Source organism: Nannobrachium achirus (genome assembly GCF_963921795.1).
Source record: "Nannobrachium achirus genome assembly, chromosome: 12".
NCBI classification, from domain to species: domain Eukaryota; kingdom Metazoa; phylum Chordata; class Actinopteri; order Myctophiformes; family Myctophidae; genus Nannobrachium; species Nannobrachium achirus.
The window spans coordinates 64,780,708-64,801,268 of NC_137832.1; the positions used below are offsets into that span (position 1 = coordinate 64,780,708).

General features: G+C 45.2%; 1 protein-coding gene across 1 annotated transcript in view; it reads right to left on the reverse strand.

Annotated features, from left to right (window-relative positions):
- Positions 1-20,561, reverse strand: part of adgrv1 (adhesion G protein-coupled receptor V1) — a gene marked incomplete at both ends in the record, with an annotated part of 385,866 nt that overhangs the window by 284,334 nt on the left and 80,971 nt on the right. Inside the window, 11 exons of the mRNA XM_080738840.1 lie at positions 2,060-2,269; positions 3,784-4,096; positions 5,205-5,715; positions 9,534-9,715; positions 10,614-10,858; positions 11,849-12,064; positions 12,873-13,088; positions 13,846-14,089; positions 14,970-15,335; positions 18,650-18,789; positions 19,737-19,817. Coding sequence (XP_080594966.1) covers positions 2,060-2,269; positions 3,784-4,096; positions 5,205-5,715; positions 9,534-9,715; positions 10,614-10,858; positions 11,849-12,064; positions 12,873-13,088; positions 13,846-14,089; positions 14,970-15,335; positions 18,650-18,789; positions 19,737-19,817 — 2,724 coding nt within the window. The remainder of the gene's footprint in view (positions 1-2,059; positions 2,270-3,783; positions 4,097-5,204; positions 5,716-9,533; positions 9,716-10,613; positions 10,859-11,848; positions 12,065-12,872; positions 13,089-13,845; positions 14,090-14,969; positions 15,336-18,649; positions 18,790-19,736; positions 19,818-20,561) is intronic.

Below are 20,561 nucleotides of genomic sequence, written 5' to 3' on the forward strand. Positions count from 1 at the left end.
ATGTCACAAAGGGGCTCATTTCCTATTGGGCCCCATAGAGAAAGGGGGTGGTACTTTTTGGGAGGCTATATTCTATTGAGACTATATTATTCTATTGAGACTATATGATATGAGGTGGAACCATGAGGTAAAGTGGTACTAAAATTGTCTTGAATTGGATTGACTCAACATGGTTCTCATCGTGGTACCATGCTAATCTTCTCTGTATCGTTCCAATTGTAGCCCAAAGACAGCGCCCCGTTGCCAACAAAGGTCATTTTGGTATTGCATCTGAAACGGCTTGGAATTAGAGACAGACAGAACATGAGATTGAAATATCCGAGTGGTTGTTTAGGCTAAACTCTGTATAAAACCGTATTATGGACCAATATTTATATAAAATATATATTTTGAAAAGCATTGTGGGGCCCCTTAAAAGGTTGTTTACACTGATAAATTCTGAGGCTAGATTCTTGGTTGACTGTCGACTCCCACATTATTCCCATTAAAAGCGGTCTGTCATTCCATTACTGCACGTATTCAGCTCAGGTGTTGGTTAACTGCACTGTCATGCATAGATAATGACCAGGACTATGAACCAGCTGTCAGCCTCATGCTATCGATGCTAACAGCACCACATCCCTCTAGACTATCATTCACTCATTATACATAATTAGGACAGGGGTTTACAGTGACAGCTAGACCACTGGTTCTCAAAGTGGGGTCCAGGGACCCCCAGGGGTCCTTGGGTGGGGGGTTCTAATCTGATGGGATCCCCAGCAAAAGTAGTCAATACAGCGTTGCAATTATTTCAATATATAACGTTTTTAAAAGCGAATATCTTTAACTCAAGTCCCTGGAACAGAATTTTTTGGGATGGGGTCAGCGGCCAAATAGGTGTAATTTTGGGGGTCCTTGACGTGAAAAGTCAAGGACTTTACAGTAGCAATTTTGCCGATGCAGCAACATACGTTTTTAAGAAACTATACAGTTTTAGAAAACATTTGTAGAATGGGGTCTTATGGGGTTAAAAGTGCTGAGTCATTCCATTACTATGCGGTGCAAGAATTCAGCTCAGGTGTTCGTTAACTGCACTGTCATGCATAGATAATAACTGCATTGTCATGCATAGATAATAACTGCACTGTCATGCATAGATAATGAGCATGACTGTGTACCAGCTGTCAGCCACATACTATCCATGCTAATACATGTAGCCCCACATCCCTCTACACTAGTCACTCATCATACATAATTAGGTTTACAGTGACAGCTAGGCTGCTGCTGGACTGGGGGGAGTATCAAAGGTGTGTGAGTACGGTCCACGTGCACAAGCATGCATGTACGCACGCACACGCACACACACACCCATAGCCTCTGAGGTCGTAGCTGTAGTATGATGAAGTAGAGACGTTCATTTACAAAAAAACACAAATAGTCAAAATATGGAGATAAGAGGTAACATGTTTCTGTCCGACAGCAGCGAAATACAAGAACACACACGCGCGCACACACGCACACACACACACACACACACACACACACACACACACACACACACACACACACACACACACACACACACACACACACACACACACACACACACACACACACAGTACAGTAACAAGACGTCACTGTCAGACAGAAAACTTGTATCTTCAAGTTTCCAAATAGTATGTTCTTTCATAAATTAAAGCCCCACTTCATCATACAAGAGTGTTGCAAAAAGGAGTGAAAATAGCAGATCTAGAAGCACACACACACACACACACACACACACACACACAGTACAGTAACAAGACGTCACTGTCAGACAGAAAACTTGTATCTTCAAGTTTCCAAATAGTATGTTCTTTCATAAATTAAAGCCCCACTTCATCATACAAGAGTGTTGCAAAAAGGAGTGAAAATAGCAGATCTAGAAGCACACAACGCCTTGTGTGTACTTGTAGATCGGCTATTTTCACTGTTTTAAATCGTTTTGAAAATGATAAATACAAAACGAACGGTTTTGGACATGCAAGGTTTCCACCCGACAACAACGAAGACTAGTGGTAGGGTAGGGACGGACACTCACCCTCTCTGGCGACCAGGGAGCGCGAGGCGGGGTGAAGGCCCAGCACCCCGGCCACGTGGTCGTTGGCCAGCACGGTGACGGTGACGGTGTCAGAGCTGGGCAGGATCCTGCTGCCTCCCTCCGTCTTCACCAGGCCGATGGACAGCTGCTCACTGTCCTCAGGCTCCACGTCGTCCAGGATCACAATCTGCACCGTCTTCTTCACGTCGCCTGAAGGAGAGAGGGAGACGACATGGCTAAAGCATCGGTTCTCAAATGTTTTCATGTAAAGGCAAGGGCCCACAAATTGATATGTATTTGGCCCGCGGAACCCTCCCCTCATCTGAATATTTGTGTCAGGGGGGATCCCCGAAGAGAAGATTTGTGTTTGATATCTATCTATAAATGCGACAAATCTCTGTGAGTATGTGCCCCGCGTATCTCGAGAACCGTTCATCCCACCGGCTTCAGATTCGGCACGCACGTTCCCCGCCGCGGCGCGGAGTGCAGTGCCGGGCCTCGACCCGACCTGACGCGCGGTTTTCCGAAACCGCCGCAAAATGTTCGGAATCTCCTTATGCGGAGCTGACTGTTGACATCAGGCTGTTCCGGAGGAAATCGGCACAAGCGCTGACTCATTGTGACATCACTTCATAAAAGGCTCTGACATCACGTACGCCACATGAGTCAATGGGCATAAATGGACACAGGCAAACAGATGGTCAAAACGGGTCCTATGACAACAGGTATAATGGGGTTTGCATTAAAGGGGGAACCGGCACTGTGTCTGCAACACAGTCGGAGGCACAGACAGATACAGAGATCTCCATAATGGGCATAAAGGGACACAGACAAACAGATACAGAGATCTCCATATATGGGCATAAAATGGACGTGGACAGACAGATATCTCCATATATGGGCATAAATGGACACAGGCAAACAGATGGTTAAAACAGATCCTATGACAACAGGTATAATGGGGTTTGCATTAAAGGACGGGGCATTCATTCCCTATTCACATTGTTCCCGAGTTGGCCAGGGTGCCGACTAGACGCTCGGCCGCCCGAAAATGAAGATGGAACTCCATATATGGAGCTAAGGACACGTGTCAGGAATCTAAAGACCGCTAAAATCGCTGAAATCAATCTTCCTCTCAAAGATACCTCGCCATGACAGAAGTGATGAGCTTCCCTTCAACTTAATTAGACGACAGATTATCAGATTAGCGTTCTCCGTTAGACTGCTTTCTCTAGACGTGAGTGGCCCCGAACTTCTAGTTATTATTATTAATCATTAAAACATTTTTGATTGTGAGTTCATAACATGCCAGTTAGGGATTGGACAATATGAACATTTCATATCATGATTATTGTGACGAAAGAAATCGCGATTTACGATATTATCGCGATAATCAAAATCCATTATCCTGGGGCAGAACATATGCCAAAAATTTGCAGATCTACAAGCTCACAACGTTGTGAGCTTGTAAATCGGCTATTTTTTTGCAAAGACATTTGATACAGAGTGAAAAAAAAAATACTGTACTGTACATATACTGTATTAAAAGTACCTTTTACCAATAGAGGATTTAGGTGATACCGGATATGCAGCTCGGCAAATAAAAGGTGAATTGATCCCAGTGCATGACGGAGGACAATATCACCATAAATTAAATCTCCACGATATGATTATCGTGAGTGTTTTTTATCACGATAAACGATAATATCGCCAGTTGACCTTACCGTCTGCAAACACCAGAGTCCCTCCGGTCCCTGTGAAGTCTTCGTCAGGCGTGGCCGTCCCTCCCACGAACCTCCACTCGATGGTGACGCGTCCCAGGCTGCCCCCCCTCCTCTCTATGACCAGGGGCACGGTGACGGCCGGCTCCTCGCGGACCTCCAGGAACAGGCCGTCCTGCGTGGCGTCGGGACTCAGGCTGTAGATGAGGAACACGCCGAAGGCGTCGCCGTTCATGGCGATGGTGACCACGGCCCTGTCCGGCTCCCCGATGGACGGCAGGTTCCTCTCCTCCACCGTCAGGTTCACCAGATCAATCTGCAAAGAGCAAACATCATCATAGAGTTAGTACAGTACAGTAAAGTACAGTACAGTACAGTACAGTACAGTACAGTAGAACGCAGTAATTACGATTTATGTCATTACTGACACTTTTACGTCTTCAACCATTTAGATATGGAAAGCCTATCCAGGAAGGCAGCTGGGTAATTTTAGATTTTAGCTATGCATGTGTGGCGGAGAGAGTCGCAGCCCCAGCCTGAAGCCTTAAAAGTCTAGTATCTGCCCTCATTTCATAGGGATATCCCTTTGGAGCGATGGTTAAGATATTGGACTTTCGCGTGGAAGGCCCGGGTTCGAAGCCCGGGTGGGGAGGTCCGATTCACCTCTGTTACATTGGTGCCGTGACCTGGATCCATGCTTCCCCGTAGGAGGAGGTCAAAGGGGGGTGAGTGTGGCGGAGAGAGTCGCAGCCCCAGCCTGAAGCCTCAAAAGTCTAGTATCTGACCTTGTTCCATAGGGATATCCCTTTGGAGTAATGGCTTAAGATATTGGACTTTCACGCGGGAGACCGGGGTTCGAAGCCGGGTGGGGAGGTTCGGATCACCTCCGTTACACATGTATGCCTGGTAATCCATCCCGGTCGCGTGAATTCACATTATCATGAGTCTTCTGCAGATTGGTCTGGCCACAAGCGCTGGGCGTTTTGCAGAAACGAAAAAGTGGAAGAGCCAATCAGCGTCTGTCCATCACTGGGCCCAGACGCTGATTGGCTTCTCCACATGAGGCCGATTCTTGCAAAACACATTTTTGGACAATGCTCCTACAGATTTTTCCCTAGAATCACACAAAGTGGTACACATTATCTCTAAAGTCATGTCATCAACGTGGCATGACATGCCCCCCTAAGGGCGAGGCGTGACATGAGGCCTGACTGACTGACTGACTGATTCACTGACATGAGGCAGAGGTTTTGATACTAACTGCTCCCTACGGTCGCAACAACCCTGTACGGCCATGCAAATACATATCATTTTGGGCCGAAAAAGTTTGAGAACTACTGATTATAGGAGGCTTTTGTAGAACCGGCCTCACAGGTCTTAAAGGCATTCATAAATGGGACAGGGGGAACGGATAAAAAGCCCACCTTCAGGATCTGGATGTTGAAGCTCTCGTCCATCTCGGGGAAGTCGTCGGTGAGGATGGGGACGGTGAGGTTGGCGGAGGCGGCACCGTCCTCCATGAAGGCGCTGCGGGCCGTGACGGTGGTGTAGTCGCTGCCCGCCAGCGCCTGGGCGCTGAAGAGGACCGCGGCCGCCGTGGCGTTCTTCACGTACGTCATGACGGTCGCCGGGGGCTCCGAGGGGCTCAGCTGGTCGGCGCCGGACGCCACCCAGGAGCAGGACGGGGCGGGGCTCGACGAGAGGGAGAAGGCCTGGCAGGCCCGCTCTCGCAGGCAGGCGGCGGCGCAGGCCGCAACGGGGTCCGGGCGGCCGGTGATGTTGACCGGGCGGGGCCGGGCGGCGCCGGGGGAGGGCCGGCCAGATAGCGGAGGGTCGTAGTACAGCAGCAGGTCCTGGCCCGCCCCCACAGCCACGCCCACCATGTCCACCTCGGAGGTGCTGTAGAGGACCTCCATGCGACCAAAATGACCTCCACTGTGGAGTGAAGCAGAGGGAGATCATCCTGGTTAACCTTTTAGCTTTATCTTCTATACATCTGTGCCTTGTTCTTTTCAGACTGTTAACCCATTTAGGCCTAGAATTATTGAATGCTTTATTTTATTTTTATTTTATTTCATGTATTTTTATTGTGTTGTTATGTAGGTGGTGGGTTTTTGCACGTGTTAAAAAAAGATGTAAACAAAAGAAAAGAAAATGATTGCAACTATGGATATAAAAGTGAATTATGAATAGAGGGTATGCACGTGACATCACTGTTGCTGGAAGTTATGTGGGAACACGCCTACTGAGTGGCAAAAAACTCATTTCTGCCATTGACAGCCCATTCATCCAAACAGAAAAGTCCTATCTGATTGTATTAAACAAAGTTAACTCACCAACATTGCGGTTGTACTGAAAGCTTGAATTATCCACTTTCTATCTGCAAAGTTTTTGTTTCATAAAAATTCACCATAGGCATGTTATGAGCTGCTTTCTGTCAAGACATTATGTGCAGGTTTTTATTTTTCCAAGTGTCAGAGTTTGGAAGCACTCGTTTTCAACAACACAACATCCTGCTGCCTCCTGCATTATGTGCAAATTAGAAACAGGTGGTATGCAGGGCCGTTGAGTGATTTGCAAATAGCACTTCCAAACTCCAATGCTCCATGCTGCTCAATGTTTTGCCACTCAGTCTAGATTAGGGGGGCGGGTCCCAGTGGATGTGCATACCCTCTATGGGGCTGTTAAGTATGACATCATTTTGTAGGCAGAGGAGAATTTCTGCCCCCAGTTTCCGTGAATCTTTTTACTATTTTTACTATTTACACATTTTTCTTCTCTTTGTTGTTGAAAGGAAAGTGTTAGAATTATACTTTAGTCGTTATTTTTTAGTCGTTGTTTTTTGAAATAGCGAGGGACAGAAAATGCTCTGGGGGCAGATTCTCCTCTGCCTACAAAATGATGTCACAGCTTAAAAGCCCCATAGAAATCATTGCAATAAAAAGTATTACAAAAAAAAGAATTATTGAATGCTTTAACCAGTGAAAAATAGCAGATATACAAGCTCACAGCGCGGCTCCGAGTGCCACGCTGCGAGGTTGTAGATTTTTCGGTTGCTTTTTTCAGACGTTTTTGCCCGGAGTCGCCGCGGACCATGCACCAGAACGGCTCCGCCTCGCCGATACGAATCCGTAGATTCCGTCATTTTTAGACCAGGATTGGGGGAGTAACAGGCAAGATTCCTTCACCAACGTAAACACTGTTGCTGACGGAAGCTACTTCCTGAAGAGACGGCAAGACGCGCTGTGATTGGCCGGTAGTGTATGATCCGCGCTGTGATTGGCCAACGTATATACAACGTATATATGGTGCAGATGACGTAATTTTGCCGGGAAATCCGGTCCCCACTCCCCAGCCAGGATCATAGAAAACATATTTACAGAAGCAGGGCCGGATGTAAGCTCTAGTAGTAGGTGGGGCGAGAGGAAATGCCAGGGGGGCAACCTTTTTAGGGGGTCATAACGCCAGAAATGCATAAAAACCTATGCATTTTGGCACACTTATACCAATGACACACCACACCATGCTGTGTACAGTACAAGTCACAGAACTTAAGAAATAAAATACACAAAAAAGTAATAAAAAAAAAAGAAAACAATCACACCCGTGTGAACTGAGCGGTGGTTTACCCACCTCATAGATCATGTGTACCGATTTTTGTGACATTTGAAGAAAATATGTAGGAAAAGGAGCAAAAAGTGTGTTTTGGAGAAAATTCAAGATGGCGGAAAATCTATCCTGGCGCAAATGGGCGTGGCCTATATGAGATGCGTCTTGACCCAAGGAATCCAGGGAAAAAAGAATTTTAATTTTCCGATCTACGGTTCAAGAGTTACGGGGCAAAACGTAAAGTGGGCCGTTATAGCGCCACCATGAGGCCGAGTGATGTAATTATTTTTCGATTCATTCTTAAAATCATTATGAATCTCCTCTCCGAGGTTTGAAACTGTAGCTCCAATGGTTTACGAGAGAAAAATACTTGAAAGTGATTTCTTGCATTGTCCCATTATAAGTCAATGGGGACAATTAAGCGTTGTTTTTTTGCCGATTACGTCGGCATGGTAAGGCGGATCGGAACGAAAGGTAATAGCACACCATTCCCGGCCGAGCCGCACATTTTGATGTATATATTGCGCGAGTGGCGTAAATGGTGCGGCACTAGTTACGCGCCGAAGTTTAGGCTACATACAGACACGGACGGAGACAGACAGACCCACACACACGGCCACGTATAGGAGCGTTGTGACCACCGCTCAAAAAAAACACAAAAAAAACAACAAAAGGTTAAAGAAATGATAAATAATGTGATGACAAAAGACAGACATGTTACTGGTGTGATAGCTATATAAACTGATGTGATTGACAAAGATGAATGCAAATGATACTATAAACTGATAGATATAGATTGATACACTGATATGAGACTAGATGGATGATAGATATGATACTGGATAGATTGAGACACTGAGATGACACTAGATGGATGATAGATATGATACTGGATGGATAGATTGATACACTGATATGACACTAGATAGATAGATAGATAGATATACAGACAGACAGACAGACAGACAGACATGACACTAGACAGACAATGACATTATATTTCCTCCAAATTTGCGACAAGGAAAAAGGAAAACAAAAGCACGCATCTAGCTTCACTGAATATTCCAGCCATGGTCTTCCTCCACGATACCAGCCCGGGCTGAATGCGCGTGCTGTCTTGCCAAAATGACGTTTTGGAAACACAAGATTAGCGGGCTGTGATGGTGCTGTTGTGCTTAAGCCACTGCTGCGTCGTGTACGGCGAAGCTTTCAGCTTGTGTTGCCGTGCTTGTGGAACTCAATTGGGGGTTAGGGTTTGGGTCGGGTCGAGGAGCAGCAGCTCTACCTCCTGCTCCCTGTGTGCTGTTGTCGGCGGCCGCTGCTGCGTTGCGAACGGCGACGCTTTCAGCTTGTTGCCGTGCTTGTGGAACTCAATTGGGGGTTAGGGTTTGGGTCGGGTCGAGGAGCAGCTGTACCCCGAGTCGACGACGGCTCGGAGCCTGCCTCTGGACTGACTGGAGCCGTAGCAGCAGTGCTACTCGCGTCGCGAGGTTTAGAAACCAGAAATCGACGCATATTGACCGAAAGAGCCAGAGAAAGAGAACAGAAGTTAAAGTGAAACAAGCTGCAAGCACAACTAAAAAACAAACTGTTCCTTCTCTCGATTAGTTCCTTAATGCACTGGACAAAACTGAAGTTAGTTGGCAACCAGAAGTGGTGCGTGTACTTGTCTGTCTAGACGAGACTGACTGCTGTTCCCTCCTACGCATTCAACGCATATCGGGGGCGGAGCTGCTGGCCTGGCTGGAACATTATTATTTGTTTTACTTCTTTTGAGGTGCAGAGAGGGAGAGAGATGGCATTGGCGATCGGAGTTTTTAAAATGTATATATAATGAAATGGTGTTGGTTTTGGTGGTGCGACAGCTGTAGCATAATATATAAAAAAAAAAAAACGAAATATATATATTTTTATTTTTTCATGCCATCTTGTTTGGTGGGGCAGACAGGGCATTTAGGGGGGCAATGCCCCCCCTTGCCTATGGGGAGATCCGGCCCTGTACAGAAGGCTTTAGGGGCTGAAATTAGGGGTTCTAAAACTTTAGCGATTTAATAGTCAATCTTAAGATTAGTTTTATTGGAAAAGTTACATAGTATGGCTTTAAATGAAGCTTTCCTTCCAGAAGAAGACAACAGTGTTCTAACCTCCTGTGTATGGTGATATTGGCCATATAGATCCCCTCCAGGGGCTCCTGGACTCGGTACACCGGCTGCTCAAAGGAGACGGTCCCGTACGGGTTGTCGTTAGCAGGAACCATGATGTTCACCCAGGTCTCCTCGCCCAGGTTCCCTCCGTTGCTGGCATCCGTCAGCTCCACCTTGATGATCTGTGAAGCAGGAAGAAAAATACATTTTATGTTTTGATTTACTTTCCATAACACATTTTGCTGGGGACCCCTATTGTGGTACTCTTGTGTACTGGCAAATCAACCATGGAGTGCCTAAAGGCCATATCATAGTGTAGTCCGCAGTGATGGTTTATCACCGTGGTGTAGTCTTTTTCAGAAAACTACAACATTAAGTCATTTGCCACGGTGAAGAGCAATAATTTTTTTCAAAAAAGTTTTTTGGACCTCCAACAATGATTGCGATCGCAAAATTGTATGTTTAAGTAACCCCCATATCATGTTTGTTTACATTTGAAGAAAACATAAGGGCTGCTATCTCCTGAATGAACAGATTTCGAAGTGTTTTTTTTTTTTTTTTAATCTGTGAAAAGTGCGCACATGCGTAGTGCATGATCTGTGCACGAATTCGTGCACCAGTGTGCACACTATTTTTTAACCCTTTGTACCCTTTGGTGGCAATATAAGAGGTCCCACTTTACATATGGCACTGACTGTGTTAACACTTTGGCTGCCATCTTTTTGCCATAACTAGTCAAGGATTTTTCCTATTCTTTTTACCAGATTTTTGAAGTGCTCCGTGTACACAGCATGTGTCCATTATTATGTACACGGCTGACGTCTTTTCTTTCACGGGTTATTGGTGATACTCCAGGTTATTTCATATAAAGATACAAAGACGGAGATCTCAGTTTTTGGCAGAACTTTTAGACTAAATTTAAAAGGTCTGCGCAGCCATTGTGTGAATACAGCATCACAATCCCTTTAACCTCTTCATCCATTTGATAAACCTTATCCTGTTGGCCATTCAAAAATAGCAGATCTACAAGCTTCACGGCACGTCACGAAACACGAGAAGAACCACTGATATGGCCTGTACCTCAGTGATCTCTGGGACATCGTCGGCCAGGACCTCCACTCTCAGTATCTTCATGGTGTCTCCGGGTGCGAACACCACCTCTCCGGACGAGGGTCGCAGGTCCCCTGCCGCCAGACGCCCATTGACGGTGGCCCGCCAGCGGACCGCCACGGTGCCGATGGTCCCGGCGTTACGCACCACGGGCAGGGAGACCTCCACCGAGCCCGAGGCGGGCTCCTCCAGGGTGACCGGGGCTGCCTGGAACACTGGACAACAGAGAGAGAGCAAAGATATCGTTGTTGTCGGAGTGGAAACCTTGTATGCCCAAAACCGTTCATTTTGTGTTTGTGTCATTTCAAAAGATCTTGTAGATCTGCTATTTTCACTAGTTTTGTGCGACAGTCTTGTGTGATGAAGCAGGTTTCTGCCCGACAGTGACAATATTCAATTATTAAAGATACACCATCCCAATTGAGGCCGCTAGGGGCAAAATGGTACACAAATCCTACAAAACAGTCTCCTAAGCGGGTGCCGTCGGAAGGCAGATCTCGCGAATGTCTTATGTTTACTGGTGCTACAGTACAGTAGATCAGAGAGAAGATTGTGTGGCTTGTGACTATCGGGTCCAATACTTAGTTCAGTGACCGTGGTCACTGAACTGACACGTGGTCAGACTGTTGCCTCTGCGATTTGCAAATGCTCCCGGCATACAGTCTGGGGCACGGAAATAGAAATGATGAGTGCAAGATAAAGCGGATGTGACGCAACCGCTCCCTTGGTGCAGTAGCAATAACATGTCCTACTGGAAGCGTTGTCTCCTTTCAACATTTGTTGGGGCGTTATTTTGTCTTTCTCTGGTGTTATTGGTGTTACTTCCATGATGTTTTCAAATGTTTTAGACACTAGACACCCATAACAAGAATATGCCGCTCGAATGACTGTCTGTGCTAGTGTGTTTCTGTTATGTTTCCAATGGGACTACAGTTCAGTGCAGCAGTGGCTACTTCCGATACTCGCCGTTCGGGAGCTGCCGTTCCAGACTCTATATAGCATTCCGAGATTGTGGAATAGTTGTCTGGCTACGCAAGACTACCGTGCAGCTAAAGAATGGTTCAGAAGCTGTGTTCACGTTCACCCTTCCATTGGGAATAATAGACTCCTCCTAAAAAGGCAGGCCGCCTACTGTACTTCACCCAGATACGGGAAGTAAACCGGAGATGGCATGTCATTGATTTTGTTTTGTCTTTGGTACTCACCGAAGGCTCCGAAGGGGTCGTCGGAGGGCAGGATGGTGATGACGGCGCGGGTCAGGTCTCCCAGAAGGGCGCCCCCGGTGGTCTGGTTGATGAGCTCCACCCTGAAGGTCTCCTCCAGCTCAGGCAGGTCGTCGTTGATGATGTAGATGGGGATGGCCTTGCTGGACTCTCCTTCTAGCAGGAGAACATCTGTGGACGCCACGCTGTAGTCCTCACCTGCAGGAGACCAAGCAGAGCATAACACATGAGATGATAGACTAGGGATGGAGCTAACCCTAACCCTAAAGCCACGCTGTAGTCCTCACCTGCAGGAGACCAAGCACAGCATGACACATGACACATGAGATGATGACCAGGGATGGAGCTAACCCTAACCCTAACGCCACGCTGTAGTCCTCGCCTGGCAGGAGACCAAGCACACATGAGATGATGACTAGGGATAGAGCTAACCCTAACGCCACGCTGTAGTCCTCGCCTGGCAGGAGACCGCACACATGAGATGACCAGTGGTGGAACAGTACTCACATTTTATACTTAAAGGAGTAGTTCACCCCCAAAATGACTTATTTTCTATTGATTACTCACGCCATGGAGACTTGAGTTCAATAAAAAAAAAAAGACAATGTGATTTTAGTAAATGTACCCTCATTGATACAGAATCAATCAAACAAATCACATTTTTGTCTTAGGAAAGCGACAAAAAACTTAGTTTTTATTGAACTGTAATATTATTTGACCAAAATGTATATATGGCTGAAGTGGTCAATGTATGTTTTGTAACAATCAAGATCTACAAAGTAAGTTTAAAATAAATGTAGTGGAGTAAAATATTTGGATCCGAAATGTAGTGGAGTAGAAGTAAAAGTACTGGAAATTGGACATACTCAAGAACAAATATCTCAAAGTTGTACTTAAGTACAATACTTAAGTAAATGCACTTACCGTAGTTACTTTACACCACTGATAAAAACACACACGTGCACACAGTATCACCATCATACTCGTATCCCATTACAATACTTACTGACTCTGGCGGTCATCGGCACAGCTCTGAACTTGACGGACACGTCTGCGAAGATCCCCCCGGTGCGCGTGACGTAGACGAAGGGTCCCACGATGTCCTCGGCCACGCTGACCCTGCTGGTCCCCAGCTGGATGGTCCCAAAGGCGTCGTCACTGGCCTCCACGATCACCTGGGCCACCCTGTCCGGCCGGGGCCCCACGCGAGGGGACCTGGCGACTGGAGCCACGGAAATACAATACAGGTCGTTTATTGCTGGGTAGTGAAATCACCAATTTGTGGAGATATACCAGTAAGACTCCCTAATCGGGAGATAAGCGTCCGTCAGGTCACATGTATACACAAAGAGGCCTGTAAGTGCCATTGGTTCCTGGGTGTAGGGGGATGTCCGTGGCAAATGTATTGCTTAGGTTGGCCCAGAGAATGTGGGGTTCAGTATCGGAACAACTCTAACCACAATATTCTAAAGCAATTTCTTAGTTTACTTATAATAGTGAGTGAAGCAGCAGTATCTTACTGGCTCTCTTATAACTGTGAGTGAAGCAGAGTATCTTACTGGCTCTCTCCTGATCTCCTATAGTTTATTTATAATAGTGAGTGAAGCAGAGTATCTTACTGGCTCTCTCCTGATCTCCTATAGTTTATTTATAATAGTGAGTGAAGCAGAGTATCTTACTGGCTCTCTCCTGGTCTCCTATAGTTTATTTATAATAGTGAGTGAAGCAGAGTATCTTACTGGCTCTCTCCTGGTCTCCTATAGTTTATTTATAATAGTGAGTGAAGCAGAGTATCTTACTGGCTCTCTCCTGGTCTCCTATAGTTTATTTATAATAGTGAGTGAAGCAGAGTATCTTACTGGCTCTCTCCTGGTCTCCTATAGTTTATTTATAATAGTGAGTGAAGCAGAGTATCTTACTGGCTCTCTCCTGGTCTCCTATAGTTTATTTATAATAGTGAGTGAAGCAGAGTATCTTACTGGCTCTCTCCTGGTCTCCGTGGAGGAGCTGAGTGCTGACCAGCTCTACGAACACCGACTCGTCTCTCTCAGGGTCCTCGTCGTCCAGCACTCGCAGCGTGATGTTTGCTTCCGTCTGATTGGCCAGGAACACCACGGAGTCCAGGAGGGGGACAAAGTCCCGCCCCTCGGTGGCCCGGCCCACCCCGTGGGTCCGGTAGGGCGCCGCATCCGACTCGTTCAGAGTTCCATACGTCACACGCACCTATAGGAGAGGAGAGGACAGGAGGGGAGGGGAAGGGAGGGGAGGGGAGGGGAGGGGAGGGGACACATTGCTTTGTGAGTAGATTATTTTGCTATTTTGGCTATTTGTCGTATAACCAAGTATATTGTCGTTGCCGGGGGGAAAGCTTGTATGTCCAAAACCTCCAAAACTAGTGAAAATAGCCAATCTACAAGCACACGACGCCTCGCATTGCGAGGTGTTGTGTGCTTGTAGATCTGCTATTTTCACTAGTTTTGTGCGACAGTCTTGTATGATGAAGCAGGGCTTTACTTTACGAAGAAACGTACAAATGTCAAACTTGGAGATACGAGGTTTCTGCCCGACAGTGACGATGTAGGGGTTAAAGGTTCATTATGTATGTTTTAATCAATAAAATGTTATTTTGACCAATTTGTATGAGTATGTTAATATAACTTATACAATGGGTTTGCATGCATGCCCCCAGGTTGGGGGCATGCATGCAAGTGGCTAAATGTATCTTTTGACACAATAAGCCCATTCCCAAGATGAACCGCAATCTTTCATGGGCAGATGTGACTTATGGGGGCTGGTGTAAATAGTAACAATGAAATTGCCGGCTTATTGTGTCTAAAAATACATATTTAGCCACTTGTACGCATGCCCCCACCCACTGAAATCAAAATACTAAAATTGCTAAAACAATAGAAAGCAGTACATTAAAACATTTTAACACTCATCTTTTCTTTTCTCGAATTACAATCTAAAATATGAACCCTTGTTGTAAAAAAACAAAGTTGGTCTTTAAAGTGGTTAGTCCACTTTATAAACTCCCAACATTTAAAACAGATTTCAAACTATGACCACGTTACGGTAACGTGGTCATAGGTAACGTCGTTACCGTTCCCAACAGCCCGCCTCGCCGCAGGATGGTGAGCGTGACGGTGGAGTCGGCCTCGGGGAGCCGAACGGGCCGGGCGTGGCCGGCGAACACGAAGTAGCCGTACGGGTCGTCGCTGGCCAGCACCGTCAGCGTGGCGTGCGTCAGGGCGCCGAGGCGGCCGTCCGACACGTTCACCAGGGACACGGCGAAGCTCCGGTCCAGCTCAGGCAGCTCATCCTGGGCCACGGAGACCACCACCTCCCCCCTGGTCTGGCCCACCATGAAGGTCACGTTACCGGAGCGGCTGACCAGCTCCTGCTCCGAACCGGGCTCCGCCTCCCAGAACACCGTCACGTTGGACAGGTCACCGAAGGTCCGCTCAACCTGGGAGGAGAGGAGGAGATGGGGTGGGGTTATTAGACCACCGCTTCCCCCAAAACAGTGAGTCGGGATGGAGGGACCCGTACTGTATGTGGGTCGCGAGCAATTTTGGATGGGTCCCGAGTGAATACCCCATACTATTAATGATTTTAAATTTAAGTTTTTCACAAGTTAAACAACTAATTCAAATGTTTTTACAAAAGAATTCCATTATAAATACATTAATTAGAGAGGCAAGTACTTTAAGAAGTAGTGAAAATAGCAGATGTACAGTACAAGGTCACAACAAGTCGCACTCCTATGCGAGTTTGTAAATCTGCTATTTTCACTAGTTTGGTTCCCGGGATATATATTTTTTTTTTCATTACTTATTTTACAGCCTTGTTTTTTTTTTTTTACTGAAAAAAGGTACTTTATATAGACTGAAGCCTAAGCTTATTACGTCAACCATTTTGCAATTTAAAGAAATACACAGATCCAAGTATTCAAACACATCAATTCATGTATCTACAGTAATTTCCAGTCGACAAAGCAATGTTCAAGAAATGTTTTTTTAATTTGTTTTTTATTTAAAAAAAAAAGTTTAGGAATAGATAAATCTTTTAACTACTGTACTGAAACTCATCTTCCTTAAGTACTGTAGACTTCTTTCCATGTTCCTTATCACTTTTACAGTTACACACACACTACACACACACAGCCTCTCCTCCCTACCTCAGTCTCACACACGCACGCACGCACGCGGCACCAATGTGAATGAAGCAAGTGAAAACAAACATACGCGTGGCGTCGCACAAGCATAGACGCTCGAGTGCGGAGACTGGCTATGGAAGTCGATGGAGGGTTGTGGAATGGCATCTCAAACGGCGAAGGATAAGAGAGGTTATGAAAACAAAAGGGAAAGGAATAATGAGACAACTAGTTCTAGTGTCAAAAGCAAACGGTGTAACCCTAACCCAAATGTTTAGTTATCCACATGCACTAAGCAAGTACACAGACTGGGATGGTGAGAATAGTGTGCACTGTGCAGGAACAGACAACAGATGAAGGGAACAGGAGTGAGGTAACATGCGAAAGAGAGAAAGGCCAAGGAGGGAGTAATTAGTGGCTTGCCACTGACAGTTGACATGGAAGTGATTGTGGATGGAGACTGTAAGAGTTGGCAGACAGAATTGACGTTGAATATTTGTCTTAAAGAGTTAGGCAGTTCAAGGCAGCACCAGGTGTTTCTGCTGCAAGGAATATGGGTGGACGGTGTGGAAAGGAAGACAACAGTAAATGTGAAGAGGATTCAGTCACCAGTCAAATGTAGTAATAGTGATGGAAATCAAAGAAATGGAGATGAACAAGTCATCTGCTTTGATGAAAAGAGATTCCTTGCATTTATTGGAATGGTGATAAACTGGGCTGTGGAAATACCAAGAAAATCGGAGAGAATCAAGATGGCGCCACTGGTGCCGGATGCAGCAGTTCCAAGACATTGTTGAGAAAAGTGAGAAGATGTGTGGATGACATATTAAGAGAGGAATTTGTACAGACTGATTCATAAAATGGACAATGTTGTACTGTATATAATTGCTCTGAGAGGCTCAAATCCTGCAGGAAAAGCTCTGCTGGTGGAAAGTTCCCCTCCAGTCTAGTTGGTGGCAGTAATGCACCTGTATGGTTTGCCAACCGCCATAAAACCCGAAAGAAGAAGAAGAAGAAGAAGAAGAAGCACAGCTGCTCACACAGACCAGCACCAGCAACCAGCACCGACACACTGAAATATACATCATGCAAGCACACACATCAAACCACGCACACACCGGCACGCAGGAACCTCTTACCGTCTCTCTCTCTCCCTAGGTTGCATTTTTCTTCACATGTCTTCACCTCATCAAGTTGACTTTACTAGCGTTGTTAACTTTCCCCAAAATGTACAGCTTGAGGCACTTTTCCCAATATGATTAAATCAGCGATCATGTTTCTTAACTTTGTCAGATAAATGATGCAAACCCACGATGGGGTCCGACCAAGCTGTGTCTCCCCCAAAAGCAAGCATGGGAAACAATAAAGCCTGTCGGTGGATTTTTTAAACAAACTACAGTACTACGTTTCTTTGTGTTATTTTAATATCCTTTGCCGCAATCTCTCAACTTCTATATTTTCTCCACGGACATGAGAGAAAATTGATTAAAAACTTCAACTTCATTCATTTGAATGCCTCCACCCACAAACACACACAAAAGCAGGTGCAGCTGTCATTGGTCAAAAGTCAGTGACCTCATGTTTATGAGCCCACATATCTTGGCCCCAGATGGTGAGTAAATCAAGGAGGCATGTCATGTCAGCTGTCAATCACTGAACTCAATGAAATAAGCCAATGGAAGCTGATTTGGGCTGGAGAAAAAATCTGCCCATTTTGACATATTTTGTTTTTCTTGTAACTTTTTGCTGCTGTTGCTGCTCTAGGTTCCACCAGCATGTAAAATAATCTATTGTAAAACATTTCCATAATAATTTCTCTTTATTCCATAAGTTAGGGAGGGCTAAGCCCCACCAGCCCATTCATACCAGCCGTCCCTGCTACATGTATAGTAAAGTGTCTTGTTCTTTTTTTGTTTATTTTTTCTCTCAATTTTTTCTATTTTTCATTTTTGTAAAAGGGTAGGCGTAATAAGCTATGGCTTCAGCTATATTTTTTTGTTCAGAAATGTGGTAATGTTTCTTTTTTGTATGTATGTTACCACAACATTTACTGAAATTTGTTTTATACAATATTGCAATGAATTTAGAGCTTTGATTTTATATACTTTATATGAGGTTTCTAATTTAATGTATTGTGAATGATTACTCCCAAGAATTGTATTTTCACACACACTTTCAATCTCTACTTCATCAATCAAGAGTGTTAAAATCAGTGACAGCTTATTAATGTCAAACCATTTCTTTAATCTCCCCTTTAACTGTATCCAAAAGTTCAGTAGCAAATTGAACAAAATGTAACAAAATGATTACCTACAAATATCATTTATATAAAGAATAAAAAGCTTTGGACCCACCACCGAGCCTTGGGGTACCCCCAAAGGTGACTTTCCCCAAGTTCTGAATTAACGTTATTTACATTTACATACTGACATATATTCTCAATATAATACTGCAGCTTCTTACCCAATTGTATGCAACACTACAAATAATGCCATGATTCTGTGACTTCTTTAACAGTATTCTGTGGTCAATGGTATCAAAAGCTTTCCGTAGATCAATAAATACCCCCACTGTGTACTAGTTCTTGTCTACAGAAACCAACATAGATAAAACAGATAGATAACCACCAGGAGAACCACGTTGCTGCGTCCGTCCTCAGGTTCTGTCCCGTTGACGTCCAGGGAGTGAGGGTTGAGCTGGAACACTCCGTGGGCGTCGTCAGAGGCAGCGATGGTCACAGTGATGTGTGAGGCCACACCCAGGCTGGCTGCAGATGTGGACAGTAAACAGCATTCATCTGCATTAGTTGTTTTCTTTTAGATGCATGTTTACAAGATTACACACGTAGCCATCAGAGTACAGCAGGTGACATGGAGAGATGATATACATGTATAGTAGTACAAAGAGAACTACACAGCTGCAAAGTTGTCCCGTACTTTTTAGTTTACTAGATTTTAAGGCCGCTACACAGCCTTCGAATCCAGCCCTACGGTATATTGCGCTGAAGAGAGCAATGGTCACCAAGTAATATACATTTGAAGTGTTAAACAATGCTGTAACACTGGTGTAGTGGCCCATATGTATGCAATTTAACTATCAATCTATGCGGCAGAGATTAGTTTAAAAAAAAGTTGTGCCGGACTGCTGCTATTAATAAGGTTTTATCAAGTCTTACTGTATTTCATCTTATCGTATCTCATGATTCTCATGATTTAATCGGATCACGGCTGAGTTCAACGTATCAGAATGGCAGCTTAGCGTAGCACAGAGACTTCCTTTGTGGACGGTTGAGTGAACGGCAGTCTCCCAACACAACAAACACATCTGTGTCATCGGGTTAGGGTTTTGGTGGAAAAAGTACTCACATTTCTTACTAGTTCACCCCCAAAATGACTTTTTCTTTTATTGATTACTCACCCCATGGAGACTTGAGTTCAATATTATATACATATATTTTTTTTCCTAAGCCAATAATTTGTGGAGACTCTTTGTAGGCCCATTGATTCCAGATGGAGGCATTTGGGTCTCCATCCGGAATCAATGGGGGTACATTTTAGGACGACAATTTCAGGAATAATGATTTGATCAGGAATACTATTATTTTCTAATGATGAGACATCAGTGAGAGGCCAGATGAAGGAAGCACAGTGAAAGTTGAGGAAATGAAAGGAAGGTGAGGGGGGGGTTGGGGAAGGGGGGGGGGGGGGGACTTACCTCGATGCTGATAGGATGGAAGCAGGAAGTCACTCTCACTCTCACCACTACCACTTCCTTCACTTTGAAACCACTGACCCACTACACACACACACACACACACACACACACACACACACACACACACACACACACACACACACACACACACACACACACACACACACACACACACACACACACACACACACACACACACACACACACAGCGGGAGGGATCACGCAGGGACGGAACCGCATCAGGCGTTGGATCACAGTGGATCCCACCGGACCGATGTGTTTCACAGGAGGGAGAGGGAGGATCACACAGGATCACACAGGATCACGGCACACAGAAGCACAACAGCAACACACAGGACAACATCCACAAAACAAACACAGTGCAGGGGTCAGTTCTCTGCTACATAACAGGGTAAGGGAATCAAGGGAGTTTGGTTCTCAAACTTTTTCATGCCAAATTGATATGGTGTTTGGCCACGGATCACTGGACCCCCATCTGAACATGTTTTGTGACAGGGAGGGACCCCCCAGAAGAGAGGATTTGTGTTAAACATTTCAAAATGATTAAATAAATAAGTAAATCAAACACTTTCAAATACACATCATTTTGGGGGTCCTTGAAACAAACAAATACTGGTTTAGAAGGATTTAACAGTGGTTTTCAACACTTTTCATATCAAGGTCCAATAATTATTCAGCATTTGAGCCACCAGCATTTGATGAGATTTATCCTCTCAGACCCAAGATTTCTTTGCTGTGGTTGAATAAGATTTTGTCCACAATTCCATGCTGTATTGATGTGTGATACCATAGGAGAGATAGCAG